The 15,174-nt window shown below is 31.3% G+C and overlaps 1 protein-coding gene and 1 non-coding gene across 6 annotated transcripts in view; both read left to right on the plus strand.

Annotated features, from left to right (window-relative positions):
• LOC111675010 (leupaxin) overlaps positions 1 to 14,898 on the plus strand; it is an 88,801-nt gene extending 73,903 nt beyond the window's left edge. For 4 of the 5 annotated variants that reach the window (XM_023435707.2, XM_023435703.2, XM_046949225.1 and 1 more), the window contains exons 7-9: positions 212 to 625; positions 702 to 932; positions 14,357 to 14,898. In XM_023435707.2, the coding sequence (XP_023291475.2) occupies positions 212 to 625; positions 702 to 932; positions 14,357 to 14,623 (912 nt within the window). In that variant the 3' untranslated portion in view covers positions 14,624 to 14,898. Of the gene's footprint in view, positions 1 to 211; positions 626 to 701; positions 933 to 1,060; positions 1,213 to 14,356 lie in introns of those variants that run through there. The other variant, XM_023435708.2, reaches the window with a different exon arrangement.
• Positions 13,489 to 13,653, plus strand: LOC111675021. The gene has a single exon (XR_002762488.1). It is a non-coding gene; the product is annotated as a U1 spliceosomal RNA (small nuclear RNA).
• Positions 14,899 to 15,174: the final 276 nt, after the last annotated feature.

Below are 15,174 nucleotides of genomic sequence, written 5' to 3' on the forward strand. Positions count from 1 at the left end.
AACTAAATAAAAGTATTTTCAGTTTGAGAAATTTCATCAAACGTTACGGATCGCTCACATTTAAAACGTAAGAAAACGTTAAAGATTATTTTGGTACAAAAAAAAATATTGAAATTAAAAACGAAATTTTTAAACGGGATTTTGAATAGAACAATAATATATAATTAAATAAAATAACTAATAATTTGTTATATTTTTATTTAAATTTTAGGTGAACAACGGTTCGAATCATTATCATCAAACGATAACTGATTACGCTAAACCCAATAAGGGCACTTCACACTTGACTCAGACCATAACTGAGACTACAACTTCTACCCTTGTAGAAGATAATCAACCGGATCAATTGGATTCTATGCTCGGTAGTTTACAAGCCAATATGAATCGTCAAGGTGTCAACACTGTACAAAAGGGTTGCTGCAATGCCTGCGAAAAACCCATTGTTGGACAAGTCATCACTGCTTTGGGCAAAACCTGGCATCCAGAGCACTTTACTTGCAATCACTGCAACCAAGAATTGGGCACACGCAACTTCTTTGAACGCGATGGTTTCCCCTACTGTGAACCCGATTATCACAATCTCTTCAGTCCTCGCTGTGCCTACTGCAATGGTGCCATTTTGGATGTAAGTAATTAAAGATTTTGCCTAAAGCTAGAATATATTAAAGGAATATTTGTTTATTTTTTTTTTCAATTTGCAGAAATGTGTAACTGCTTTGGACAAGACCTGGCATACAGAACATTTCTTCTGTGCCCAATGTGGCCAACAATTCGGTGAAGATGGCTTCCATGAACGTGATGGCAAACCCTATTGCCGCAACGATTACTTTGAAATGTTTGCACCCAAGTGCAATGGCTGCAATCGTGCCATTATGGAAAATTACATTTCTGCCTTGAACTCTCAATGGCATCCCGATTGCTTTGTCTGCAGGGTAAGTTTAATTAACTATTTTGTATATTTGATTTCTTTTCCAAAAGCAAAACATAAAAAAATGTTAAATTTTGATTTGTTTTTTTTTGACATTTTTTTGTATCATTTCCTTAAATTTAATTTTTTTAGGATTGCAAAAAAGCCGTCAGAGGTAAATCTTTCTATGCCATGGAAGGCAAACCAGTTTGTCCAACCTGCGTGGGTGTTGATGAGGAAGAATAAATTTAAAATAGAATTTCATTGTTATTAAAGTTCGAAAGAAAAGAAACTTATATCAACGCGTTTCGTTTGTTTTTTTAAATGACTAAATATTTAAGATTTTTTTTCAAACAAAAAAAATCTTTTTATTGAAATCGGCAGCTATTTTTGTTGGCATTTTTTCGAAATATAAATTAAAATCACCACCAACAACAAAAACAACATTATATACACAATACACTACACTAAACACCAAAATACAAACACACTCGCCTACACACATAACAACAACACCAACAATTTTAAACTTAAAACAAAAAAAAAATACAAGAAAAGTTTTTAGAAAATTAAACAAGAAATTCTATTTTATTTTAAAAAAATCTTCAAATCCTCAACACAAACAACATTTGGAACAACTTGGAATAACTCTTAAGTTAATTTTATGTTAAATTAACCAACAACAACAACAACTTTAACAACACCCTTTTTAAACACCAAACTTTTGTGTCGACTTTTTCCTTGTGCTCCAAAAAGAAAAATGGGGAAAAGTATTGACCTCTTGTTTGGTTAAGGGGGGGTAGAATTTTCCTAATTCTCTTCCCCCGCAAAAATGGTCTGTTTTTTGTAAAAAAACATGCAAAAATGCCCGCCCCTGTTAAAAACCCCATGAGTGTCTTTTTACACTTTTTTATTACAGCTGTTTTGAAATGTTGTCCTATATTTTCAGAATTTTGAAATTGAATTTCTAAAAACTAACACACTATGAAACAGTTTTATAAAAATTAGGCTTAAGTCTAGGTACTTTTAAAACATTAATTTTTTAATTAAATTATAAACAATATTGTAATATTATTTATTTGTAAATAAATATTTAAAAAAAAAATAATTAAAAAAAAATAAAAAAATATATAAAAAATATTTAAAAAAATTAAAAAAAAAACTAAAAAAACAACAAACAAAAAAACACCAAAACAAAACATTATCACCTTTCTGCTTAATAAAATTTTTTTTATTAAGACCTTGTCACGCTTTGGCGTTACAAAGGTCTTAATGAAATTTTTATTATGCTGCTCTCTTCAGTATCATGACCACTTTAAGGTCTGCAATGATTTCTGTTCATCTTCATTTTCATAATCAGGCGCGTCCTTGCACTTGGTTTCTATTTCTAAATTTCTATTTTCATTTCATTCTCTCACCTCCCTCCCCCCCTTTTCTCTTCTCATTCATTTCCATACACACTCTCTTTTTCATCTTCATATTTCCCTCGTTAGGTGGGTGTTTTGTTTTGGTTTTTGATTTTTTTTGTTTAAATTACATCATTTTTATATTTGTTTATATTTTGTTGTTGTTGTTTTTTTTTTAATATATATAAACAATTTTTAATTACAGTATTTAATTAAGTCTATTTGTTTATAAAACTGTTTCTTTTCTTTTCTGAGTGGTTTTGTTATTAATTACCAAATTTCAATTGTCTGAAATTTTCGTTTAATGCCTCTTGGATTCGAGTTGTTGTTTTTTTCTCTTTCGTTTTCTTGTCCTTGTCCTTTCTGGCGGATTTGTTGTTTCTAAAAATGTTCAATATTTTGTTGTGCTTGTCAATGTGTCGTCTTTTAATATAAAATTTTATAGAATTTTCTATTACACCATTTCCAAAGTACTATTTTAAGATTGAAACATCCATTCGGAGACCATAAGGTTAAGTTAGGTAAGAAGGGCAGCCACTCAATCAAACAAGAGTGGCTCACATGGGTCCACCTAGTTGCTGTCCCGTTGTGTTACCCTAGTTCAATTGATTTTTATTCTCTACTTCCAGTTTTAACCAACCAGTTTGATTTACAATGTTTAGGATGTTCTTTAGATATATCCCAGATAGCTCATCCAGACAAGATAAAGCAGCAAGGACGAAACATTGTTCTCTGCTTACAGAGAAGGTGAGGTATTGTTTCCTCTTCCTCCTCATTATTACAACTTCTACAGTAGTCGTTATATTCAAGACCCATTCTTCTGGCGTGATTGCCATAGTACAGTATCCCGTTATGACTGATACCAGCTCTCTTATCTGTTCCCTGCGAAAGCTTAATAGTAAGCGTGACCTGGGAGCGTCGTATAGAGACCAAATTGACCTCTATTTAAGACAGGTGGTTTCACTGAACCATCTGATTTGAGCCATATCATATAGTTCAGTCTGAATCAGTAGCTTACAACTAGTAAGAGAGATACCAGTAAATGCGTCGATTTCATCCTCCCCTCACATCGCACCATTCCTGGCAAGTTCGTCAGCTATACAGTTTTCCCAACAATTATTATTTCCAGGAACCCATATTAGCGTTATCCTAGAATGTCTCGCTATCTCGTTCAGAGATACCCGGTATTCTTCGGTTAACCTAGATGTCGTATAGATCACCCGATATTTAATAATACCTCAGCCAGTTGGCGACTCGTTTAATGGCAGATATCTCTGCCTGTAAAGTACTACAATAATTAGGTAGCCTAAAAGAGGATTTGATTCCAAATCTTTCAATATAAAAGCCACCACCCAAAACATTTGTTACACCATTAGTTGAGTGTGACTCGTGTACTGAATTCCTGTTGGGAATTCGGATTTGAAAGCGTCTGTCGAAGTGAGGTTTCGCGACGCAATAGTCTACATTAAGATGCAAGGACTCAAAGTGTTTACTTATTCGTGAGTGCCCTATACATCTACTACAGGACCACGAACCACACGCATTTAGTCTGATTGCAGATCGCATTTAGTCTGATTGCAGAAGATCGGAGGCCATAAGGTCTTTTGTGATTTTCTGCATAGCCCTTCTAACATTAAGATGCTTTTTTAAATAATAAATGTGTAAACTAAAGCTGCGTTCTACGCTTTCTCGCAATCTATGCGTCTGTCAAAAAAGTAGAATCAATGCCGAAAATTACAAGCACAAAAGCTTAGAATGCCTTGACGCGTAGAATGCTTAAAGTAGATCTACTTTCTACTTTTATAAGCGTCACAAGCGGCGCACAAACATGTCAGCTGATTTTGACATTTTATATTCTTTATTTATCAATTTGAATAAAATAAATTGATTATAATGATGAAAACATAGATAAAAGATGTAGAAAAACGCTAAGTTTTTTTAAAAAATTAAATAAAAAAGCTTAAAAAGTGTAGCATGTAACTTGAAGCATAGAACGAAGTAGGTATGAAAAGCGCGTAATGCTTTGACGCGAAGACGCGTAGTGTGGACATCCGCCTTATGGCTTTTTTTACTCTTTTAAAAGAGTCGCCTACAGGGTTCTCCTGACGATTGTATCATTTTCAAAAACAAGAAATAAACTATTATTAAATGGAAACAGGACTATTGCCAAGGTGTTTTTAGCTAGAATATTTTCCAAGGCAATCCCATAAAGAAAGAGAATTTTAATATTTCTATAGAACGTAGTCGAAGAAATCGCTAAATACCTTGTTAAATTCTAGTAGACTGCGAGGGCTAAGTCCTAAAATTTCCCTCAAAAACGTCATGGAACCTATTGCCCAGCCATTTCAACCTGAGAATCTGCATTCTTTTGGACAGTTTTCATTATATCCTTTACATCCTCTCTAATCCTTCTACATCCTCTCATTATCTGCAATAATCCGGTGTATTACTGTCCCACTTACTAACAAATACATTCCATTAGCATCCTTATTACTGGGCTTAGTTCTTTAGAATTTTTCGATTCAGTATTCTCAAGGAAGGTGATATCTTGAATAACATCGCTTCAAAGATTTTAGGATTTAATTTCCGCTAAATTCTGGCAACGACAAAGATTATGATCACTCTCTTCTCCTTGTGCTCTACATTCCACTGAACTTGTTTATGAACGTAATCCTGTATAACCTCTAAGAAGACGTACCATAATTTAAACCCATTTACCTTCCCCCCCCCCCTTGTAACCTGTAACGTTTCCAGAATCTTCCTATACAAATAATCATTTGCAATTTGTGTTCCCTATTCAATTTTTTCGCCAACTAACTTTTTTGATATGGAAAATTCCTGCGTTGTGAAATTTTTTGACAGAATTTTGTAAACAATAAACAGCTGTTGTATACAAAATCAACTATTGTGAATTAATTATTCGAGGGGAATGAAACTTTCAAGGTCCAGCGGTATCTTCTTGCCCAGGAAGCAGGGTTCAATATACTAAAAAAACTTCGTCTTTCAGTATTTGCCGATTAAACATCCTACCCTGCTGTAGAAGTTTAGGAAAATCTCTCTCCTTTCCATGAAAACAGTGTAATTATTATTTATGAATTTCAAAAACATCTAAAAACGTGTACGTGATTTAAAATGATCAATTGTTTACAAGTGTCATTTCATATTTGTTTATATGTATTTCCTTCTTTTTTTAATGTTCAACAATTTGCAATTATTTTTATTGAAAAATGAAATTTCAAAACATGTTATTGTGAATATCTTTTCTATTTTCAACGCAATTTCAAATATTTAATAATATTTTTTTTTTGGAATTTTCCATAATAAGACGTAATATATGCATGAGACGACGTTTCGCTCGTAAATGCTATTAAAAATGTCAATTTTACGTTTTAAATAGGACAAATTGTTCAGATATTTTTTCTGTTTGAAATGTGATGAAACGAAAAATGTACAGCTGTGGTTGACAATTCACAATTAATATTATGTATATAATTTTTAAAAATAACTTTTTAACGAATCTGTTTTTAACAATTTGATGGATGGATGGATAACTAATTGTTACACATATATTTTATTAGAATAGTATTAAAATATTAAAAATTTTAAACTGCTTTTACCGTTTATTAAATATATATTTGAAATTCTGTTTAATATTTTAACAATTTTTATATATAATATAGTCGAATAAGAAATTTGCGACGAAAGGATGTTTAATACAACAACAAACACTTGAATCTATTTGGAATCATAATAATGTTAATGTTAATACTTTGTTTCCCCATGAACTGGAAAAAGTGTCATCGGATTTGGGAGTTCATATGTTATTCTTGCCAATATTTCGTTGGTTTGTTGTTATAAGTGTTTGAATGTGGTCTATATTTCGATTCAGCAGAAACACAAGTATAACTCATATCGTTTGAGTTGAGTTGTAAGATGATATTTCTGGTCTATGATTCGATATTGAATTACACTGATCCTTCTTACTGTTATGCTATCAGAACCTGTAGTTTGCCGGGGTTTTTAACTGGTCATCATTAAATGTATTCTCGACCTTTTTTCCAACGATTTAACATGGCGACGAACATGATCCTGCTAAGAGTCGGCTAAGAGACTTGTGCACGTTACTGTATATAATTGTGATACATTCGGTGCTATTGTCGAGACAACAGATAGTCCGGAGTGAAAGGAGTGACTGTGAAACTTAGTGTACGGTATTAATGTAGGGGTATATGGACCTTACTCGTCAGTATACCTAGAGTGAGTATGTCGAATGAATGAGAAGTGATACCAATGAATTTTCCTTCCTTGTAAAGATATATATGGTTTACTCAGTTCATACCGGGGAGGTCTGTAATTCGATTCGAAAGAAAAAAACATTCGAAAAACAATGTATTTAATATACAAATTCGAAACTCCTGCCTTTCCCCATGGTTTACCATAGTGTGTTCTCTGTGATCAAGAACAGGTCCTCGACTTATGTTGACTCATGCAATGGTCAAAGATGTTATTCATGCAATGGTCAAAGTACTTGAGAAAAGTGCTTGGATAGGAGCGGCAGAACCACAGGTGTTTACGTAGAGCACTCGTTCCCACGACAATTGGATCTTCGCTCCGGTACGACCCGAGTCATATTCGGCGAAAGATTGTCAACCCAGCGACAGCTGTATCAACCAAAAGGAAAGAACTATCGACCACAGTCGAGCTCTTACAACAACAACAACGTAGAGCACTCCGACAATTTGTGTTTTCGGGGGAAACACGACCATGATGGGGTCATAGCAGAGAGAAAAGATCCTATTATTGGGGTTATGTTTCGTTTATGTAAATTTCAATGCTAGAATAAGGCAATCTGATAAAGGCTTTATTCTAGCATTGGAATAAGCGGTTCGAACTTTACTTGTTGGTTATCTGATTTTGAAGTTATTTAAAGCTCGATTTATTGAGTAAATTATAAGGACAAAAGAGGAAATCATACAAAATTGATCCGCCTTACTTATGTAGGATATTATAATTATCGATTCGATCATGTTTTAGTGTGTCTGACTCTCATGCAGTGATACTCTTAGTTTTGCGGTCAAGGCCACTTTTAGCATTAAATTTGTACAAAATTAACATATTTACTCCTATTGCCAATTTACATTTCATATGAAATATGTTCCCTTTCACTAACATTTCTCCAGTTGTGAAATTTTTTTATGGAATTTTGTAAACAATAAACAGCACTTGCACACAACATCTACTTTTGTGAATAAATTGTTCACAACAAGTTTGTTGTTCAAGTCAACAAACATGTTACTTCTATTGGCGATAGACGATGTTTTGTTTAAAATCTAAACATTTTTAAAGCTTATGTTGCAAGAAAAGTTCTTGTACAACACTTTGCATTATACGACAGTTTAGAGTCCAAATTGAAACTGAAGTATTTATAATTTTTTAAAATTTCTGGTTTTAAATCTGAAAAATTTGATTTTTTTAATTGACGAAAGCAATTTATTTCTTTGAATTTTAATAAATTATTAGCAATTAAAAAAACAATGTTGTTTCAAACAATGTACATTTTAGAATTGCTTAAGCACAAAACAATTTGCCATAAATTATCGTTAAACAATAAAATATATAAAATTAACAAAAAAAAAAACACAAACCACAAAATATGCAAAAATTATAACATTTATAAAAAGAAATTCAACGTTAATTTAGATATTTAAAAAAGGAAAACAGAGATTGTCATTAAATTAGTGGAGGCCAATTAATAAAAATGTATTCTTAATAATATTAAAAAAATTATATATTTATTTAAATAATATATTTTATTTTATTTTTCTTGGTTTATATGTTTCTGTGTAGTATTCTTAATATGATTTTTACGATCATTGTCTACACATAATAATGACATTTGGGATGTTTCCAATAATTAAATATTTCGACAAATAATTTTAATTAAAGAACATTAAGTTTTCTTTGTATGTAAATACTTACGTTTTTATTTAAGACTTTTTCTTCCGCCCTCGTATTTTTTTGTTTTCTTTTTAAAAATATTCAAGTTTTTCACACGTTTTACAATATTAATTATAATTTAATTCTATTTTTAACAGATTTTATGCTAAAATAAAATTAAGTGTAATGTAATGTGTTCTCTCTATAATATTAGAAATGTTTTATTATTTAGTTTTTGTTTTTTTAATGATTTCTAATTTATTATCTTAATAATTAGAACGTTTATATTTATTTGGCAAAGTCTCATTGTAATTTATCTTTTATTTTGTTTTTACATAAACAAAATTCACCTACAACTACATATTTTTTGAAAATTTGTTTAGAATAATGCAAAACAACAATTGTTTACATTTTAGTTCTATCCTGATATCTTTCGGAGTAGATTTTATTCAGTAGATTTTATAGGAGAGATGTTACGCCCACTTTTGCTGTTCGCCCATTTTTTCTTCAATTCATACAAATGTAAATATATTCATACTCATAGTAGGTTACTTGCAGACAATTTTAAGACCCTAGCGTGATATCTTTTTGAAAAACTTCCTGTTTCAAACATAGAGAAAGACGCAGTTTAAATTTAATAAAAAGTATCACAGACTTCAAACATATTTTCATAATTATCGCAATATTCAGATTTACTTTAATCTACACTTTAGATATGTCCATTTTTCGGTCCAAGTTCTGGAAGCTGGAACTGTATCCATTATTTCTCATATTCAGCTCTGATGTATGCATCCTGGCACGTCATAATGTCCAGTGACATAATGTCCACAGACCTAATGACACACTATAAAGCGACATAATTAATGTCCGTGGACATTATGTCACTTTTTTAAAATATCATAATGTCCATGGACATTGTGACACTTTTAAAATAGAAATGTTTTGGAAAATTTGTTTAAAATTTAAGAAAGGGACATTTGGTGTATGTTATATCTTGGACTCCTATTAAAAAGTGTCCTGCATAGCCGTCCTTCGACCGGGCGCAGTTGTTTCAAACTCTGAAGTATTTCGAACACCGACTTCGCTAAAATAAGTCTTTTTTGATAAATGGACTCTTTGAAATATAAGGACTTTATGTCCCATTGTCATGGACATTGTGACACTTTTGAAATTGCCATAATGTTCATGGACATTATGACTTAATTTAGTGGACATTATGACACGCCACCGTATGTATCTCACTAGAGTCAGAATAATATAACAGACAAATTCAGTTAAGTTGTGTAGAGATTATTTATCCGCTCGCTACACATGTTTCGACTCTTACATCAAAATTCCTCCTCTTTGAACTTCTCTAAACTTAGAAAAATTTAAATTTAATATTATAAACCTTCGGAATAAGCCCTTAAAGAGTACAAATAGTATTTTCAACTATTAAAGGAAGGAGTCATAAACCTCCAAGGTTTCAATTACGATTCATTACTTCTCAGCACCTAAGCTATAATTTAAAGCGCGTTTATCTTTACTTTTGTCACCCTTAAAACAGCCCAAATCTCGACCTGAACCTTCTCACTGCTGGTTAGACTTAAGGCATGTGTGACTATTGTCTTTCTCCGTTCGAATGATTAACCAGTCATCCATTAAAATCAAGAGATTTTAAACAAAATCCTAAGTTTACAGCTGTAAACTTCCTATATATTCGCTATATTAACGATAGATTTACTCTGTAGAAATCGGCTTGAGATTTCGCGAAAGTAATTTAAAATTCTCTCATAACTCATCCTAGTTTGCCCACCAGGTTTAACTAAATTACTTCATACCTGAGATTTGAATAATATTCACATTGTCAGACCCCCAGAACAGCTGTTTAAAGCCCACTACATCTATCTCTACTTAACTCGATGCTTATAATTCACCATCATGACGATTGATCTTTAAAGACAACATCTAGTTTTTCAGGCCTCGGAAACTAAGCTCTCATGTTGAATACTTTTTACGAATCTTTTTAGGCTTTGCTGTGATGTAGCTCACAACAAAAAAATAAGATGGCTGACAAACTCTGCTAGTTTAGTGTAGTGGAAGATCAGACAGACACTCTCTTAAATACAATTTTGCTGAAGCTTCAATCTAATTTATGACTTAACCCTTTTCTTGCCCTCCCTTAATTACTCTTACGCATTTTTTGCTTATCCGAAGTCATATTGAGAGTCAATATGGGTCAGTAGGTTTAAGCCTTACCATGGTCCACTGAATTCGGCGATGCCTTTGCAGGGCAATTCCTTTAACTACTCCTACGCTTTTTTTCACCCTTTAATCCCAATGTATCTTAATAGAGTCTAAACTAGTTTTGATTCAGTAGCTCAACATTTGTTTCCCCACTCATCTTTATAGTCAATTAGCCAGTTTATGGTATAAGCCTCTCCTTGCATTTCCTGATTTTAGTGATGGATTCCGATTCCGACCCTGTGGCCCTATATTTCAAGAGAGCCAAAACTATATTATTTTACAAAGCCTGCAATGTAAGTCAACTAGCGTAAGTTTAAGGCGTACGTTTAAGATTAAACTCTTTTCCTGCAGTCCTGTCTACGGCGATGCCTTTGCTGCTCTTTTAAGTATTCTTATTAGCATTAGACTTTGGGACCTCAATTTAAGTCACTAGAGTCTAAACGCGATATCTAAGAAACATAATTAAACATTATTTTTTCTAAATTTTCTTTAGATATAGAAAGCTTTCGACAGTTTAGATTCCCGTACTCTGCCTGTGATCAGTCCGATCTGGGTGATGGGAAGTAAATCCATAATCTTTTGATACTGATCAGAAACAGCCTAGTACTCTTTTGTTGAAAATGATTACGCAACTTGATTTAAAGACGTTTTACTAACGACTTCTAAACCCTTTCACGCACAGAACTAAACCGCAAGGATTTTTATGACATATTTATACCCTACACCATTTTAGTGTAGATGGTATATTAGGTTTGTGCTGATGTTTGTAACGCACAATAATATTGGTCCTATAAAGAATCATTTCCACGTAAACCTTGTAATCAAACTACAGGTCGCAATTTTGAAGATAATTCAATGAAATTTTGTTCATGATATTCTATTGTCCCAGGGACGAAGCATTTTGAAATGGTTAAGATCGGCCCATTATTTCACCTAGCTCCCATACAACCGAATCCCCGTATAGGGCTTGTAAACCTTGTAATCAAACTACATGTCGGAATAATTCAATGAAATTTGGCACATGATCTTCTCTGGTACCGTAAACGAAGCCTATTGAAAATGGTTAACATCGGTGCTTTATTTCACCTAACCCCCCTACAACTGGACCCACCACAGTTCATAGGCTCATGATTATGTTTAATATACTCGTATTTCGACAAAAATCTGCAAAATAAAGTTCTATACTAGCCTTGATGACCCTCATGATCTGTAATAGGGTCTCAATTGACTCTAGCCACTATAAAAAGTACCCTTTAAAATTTGCCTTAAATGTCCACAGTTTTATTCAACAATAAATGGCTTAAGTATATCTGAGACAAGGTACAATTCAACTTAAATGTTTTATTATGAAAACTAAATCACATTTTACTCTTCCAAGTCCCACCTGAGACACGGGTTATGAAGCGCACAACAGGCCCGATAGAGGCCTTGGTGTATTTCTTCGGATTTGATGTATATAAATCCTCCTTTCCAACTAACTAAATAACGAACTAATTGAAAAAACGTGAAAAAAAATCTTGAAACTCCGGTGTCACTTTTAAGTGAAAGCATTTAATTGGTCGTTAATTAGAGTTTAATAGAAGCGGGTGTTTGACTGGGATATGGGAGGGTGATTGTTAACTGTTAAAGCGGTCAATATATGGGTCTCATGAATAGGCTTATAAATTGCAGTGACGACGCAGTAATAGCTGGCGTACTCTTGAATATTTTCTACTTACAATTGCAATATCGCAGAATTTTTAATTTTATAATTTATTACATTTGTTTATAAATATTTATATTAATTTTTGTTAATATTTTTTTTAATGATTTTGTGTTTGTTTAACGAATTATTAAAATAAGCAAATCTGTTCGTTTTTACTTTTAATCTAATTATTTTCTTTTACGAAAAAAAAAATATAATGAAAGTAAAAAACCTTGATTAAAAACGAAAATTTCAATGTCAACTTAATTAGCTACACTCATACAAACACACACACTCACACATTATAATTAATGAAACGTATGAAGAATTTCATTTTTAACAAGAAATAAAAATAATTAATTTCAATTTTATTCATTTTTTTCTAGAAGTAAAACACACGATGATTTATGTTGTAGAAATTTGTTGAGTTTTTTTATGAGTATTAACTATATTTATTTTTTTTGGAGGAAAAGTGCAAAAATGATTTTTTTATTATTATCTTTCCGTTAATTTAAACAATTTGTTTATACAAATGTTATTTGTTCATTCATGTATTTTGTTTAAATATTTAAATATAGAAACTTGTATTATGGGAAATTGTTTAAAACATTCATTCATTTTTTTTATTTTTGGAAGAAATTTCATAAAAAATTAACTATGAAACACAATATTTATATACTAGACGTTTGTTTATTTGGTCAGTACTTTTTTTAAACAAATTATTATGTAATTTATATTTGCATTTTTTTTTTTTTTTGAAATTTTACTTTTGTGTGAATGTATTTCAACAATAGTTAAGAACTAAAAACACATATAATTTTTCCCCCATATTAAATGGAATATTAACATATTTTCAAGAATTTTCTTGTTTGTCCGCTTTAAAGGAAAGACTTTTTTAATCTAAAAAGGGTTTTTTACATTTCTTGTGTATATTTTTTTGTAATATGACATTTTTACTATAATTTTATATTGAATTTTTTTCTCTACAGACAATATAATTTACCCTATTGTCTATTGTCCTTAATAGAGAATACGTCTATGCAAAAAAAACTAGATTTCTTTAACCTTTGACCTTTTCTTTTAAGCTTACTGGACATAGGCAAATAATATGCAATTACTTAGTAGACACCTATATAATGTAACTAGTTTAATGTAACTAGTTTATCAACCCTTCTATGTATGTTATTTTTTTTATATTAAAAAAATAGCGAATTTTTCTATAAAAAATCACATTTTTATCATTATTTTTATGTCTTTTTTTTTAATGCAATTCTCATTTAGTTTAATTATATTCTAAAATAAATAATTTAAAATGTTTTAGATACGACAAACTTACTCGGCGTAGGAGATACCGTGATCATGAAGGCGGTTCTCCCGGAGTGTAGCTCAGTCATTGCACTTACGATTGAGTTTTACCTCCGCGATATTCCGAATGGGAATTCTTCGTGCGTGCAATTTTTGGAAGCCGGGATTGGAGATAGCTCCATCCCGTCATTATTTAATAAATTTCAATAGAAAACTAGAAGGAACATATAGTTGGACATGGACTTTTTGTGTGTTACAACCATCATAGTCTAGTTTATACTATAGTCTATAGTAAAGTCTATAGTCCAGTCTATAGCCTCTAGATAGATAGATAGATAGATAGATAGATAGATAGATAGATAGATAGATAGATAGATAGATAGATAGATAGATAGATAGATAGATAGATAGATAGATAGATAGATAGATAGATAGATAGATAGATAGATAGATAGATAGATAGATAGATAGATAGATAGATAGATAGATAGATAGATAGATAGATAGATTAAAGACATTATAACTTCCTCTTGGAACTGTTGACATCTTTTACGCAGACATAATTTACAGATCATTCACTTTGTCATTTTATTTATTAAAAGATTCCCTTTGGAGCAAACATTTTCTTATCAAGAAACATAATTCTTCTAGTATAAGGTTTGGGGCTTGAGTTTCTTCTTTTATGTCTCTTGTGTAAGTGCGAAGTCCCAAGCGGTATTTAAGAATGCAGTTAATATGAAATAATCGAAATATTTCTTTTTCCTCATGGCATAATTTCCCCTTAGAACACTTTTGAAAATATTTATAACACTTCCTAAAGTTATATTAAGTAATTTAAACTTATTAATATAAATTTTAATTTTCTCGTTTTTTCTTTCTCGCTCGTTTTAGGATTGCCGACAACCCTTCCATGGTGGTTCATTCTTCGATCATGAAGGTTTGCCCTACTGTGAAACTCACTATCATGCCAAACGTGGTTCATTGTGTGCTGGCTGTTCGAAACCCATAACGGGTCGCTGTATTACAGCCATGTTTAAGAAATTCCATCCGGAACATTTTGTTTGTGCCTTCTGTTTGAAACAATTGAATAAGGGTACATTCAAGGAACAAAACGATAAACCCTACTGCCACACTTGCTTCGAAAAGATTTTTGGTTAAAAAAAAAAAACTAAGCGGAAAAATGTCTGTTACATGTCTGCAAAGTAAAAAAAAAAACAAATCTAAATAAAATGAAATTTTAATTAAGAGATGTGTTAAATTAAAAAAATCTATATATTTATGTTACTACGATTACTGCAATAAACAGGCACAATAATGTTAAGATTTTTGTATAATTTATATTATATTTAAATTCTTTAACAACTACAACAACAGCAACAAAATGCACTAAAGTGTATTAATTTATTTTCTTTTTTTTTAGATTATTAAGTTTATAATCAAATCTAAACGCACATACAACACTCACACTCACTTATTTTATAATGCCTTTTTGCAACCTTGTATGTTTGTGTAATGTAATGTATGTCCATGTATCCTTTAGCCAGGATATTAACCCCCATTTCAACTATTACTTGCTAATCTTATTATTATTATTATTATTACTATTATTAAATTAATTTACAATTATTTTTGTACTACTGTATTTTATTTGTGTAATATTTTTTATTATATATTTTTTGTAATTTGCCGTTATATTAAAGTTTAATTAA

Source organism: Lucilia cuprina, chromosome 2 (assembly GCF_022045245.1).
Source record: "Lucilia cuprina isolate Lc7/37 chromosome 2, ASM2204524v1, whole genome shotgun sequence".
NCBI lineage: Eukaryota > Metazoa > Arthropoda > Insecta > Diptera > Calliphoridae > Lucilia > Lucilia cuprina.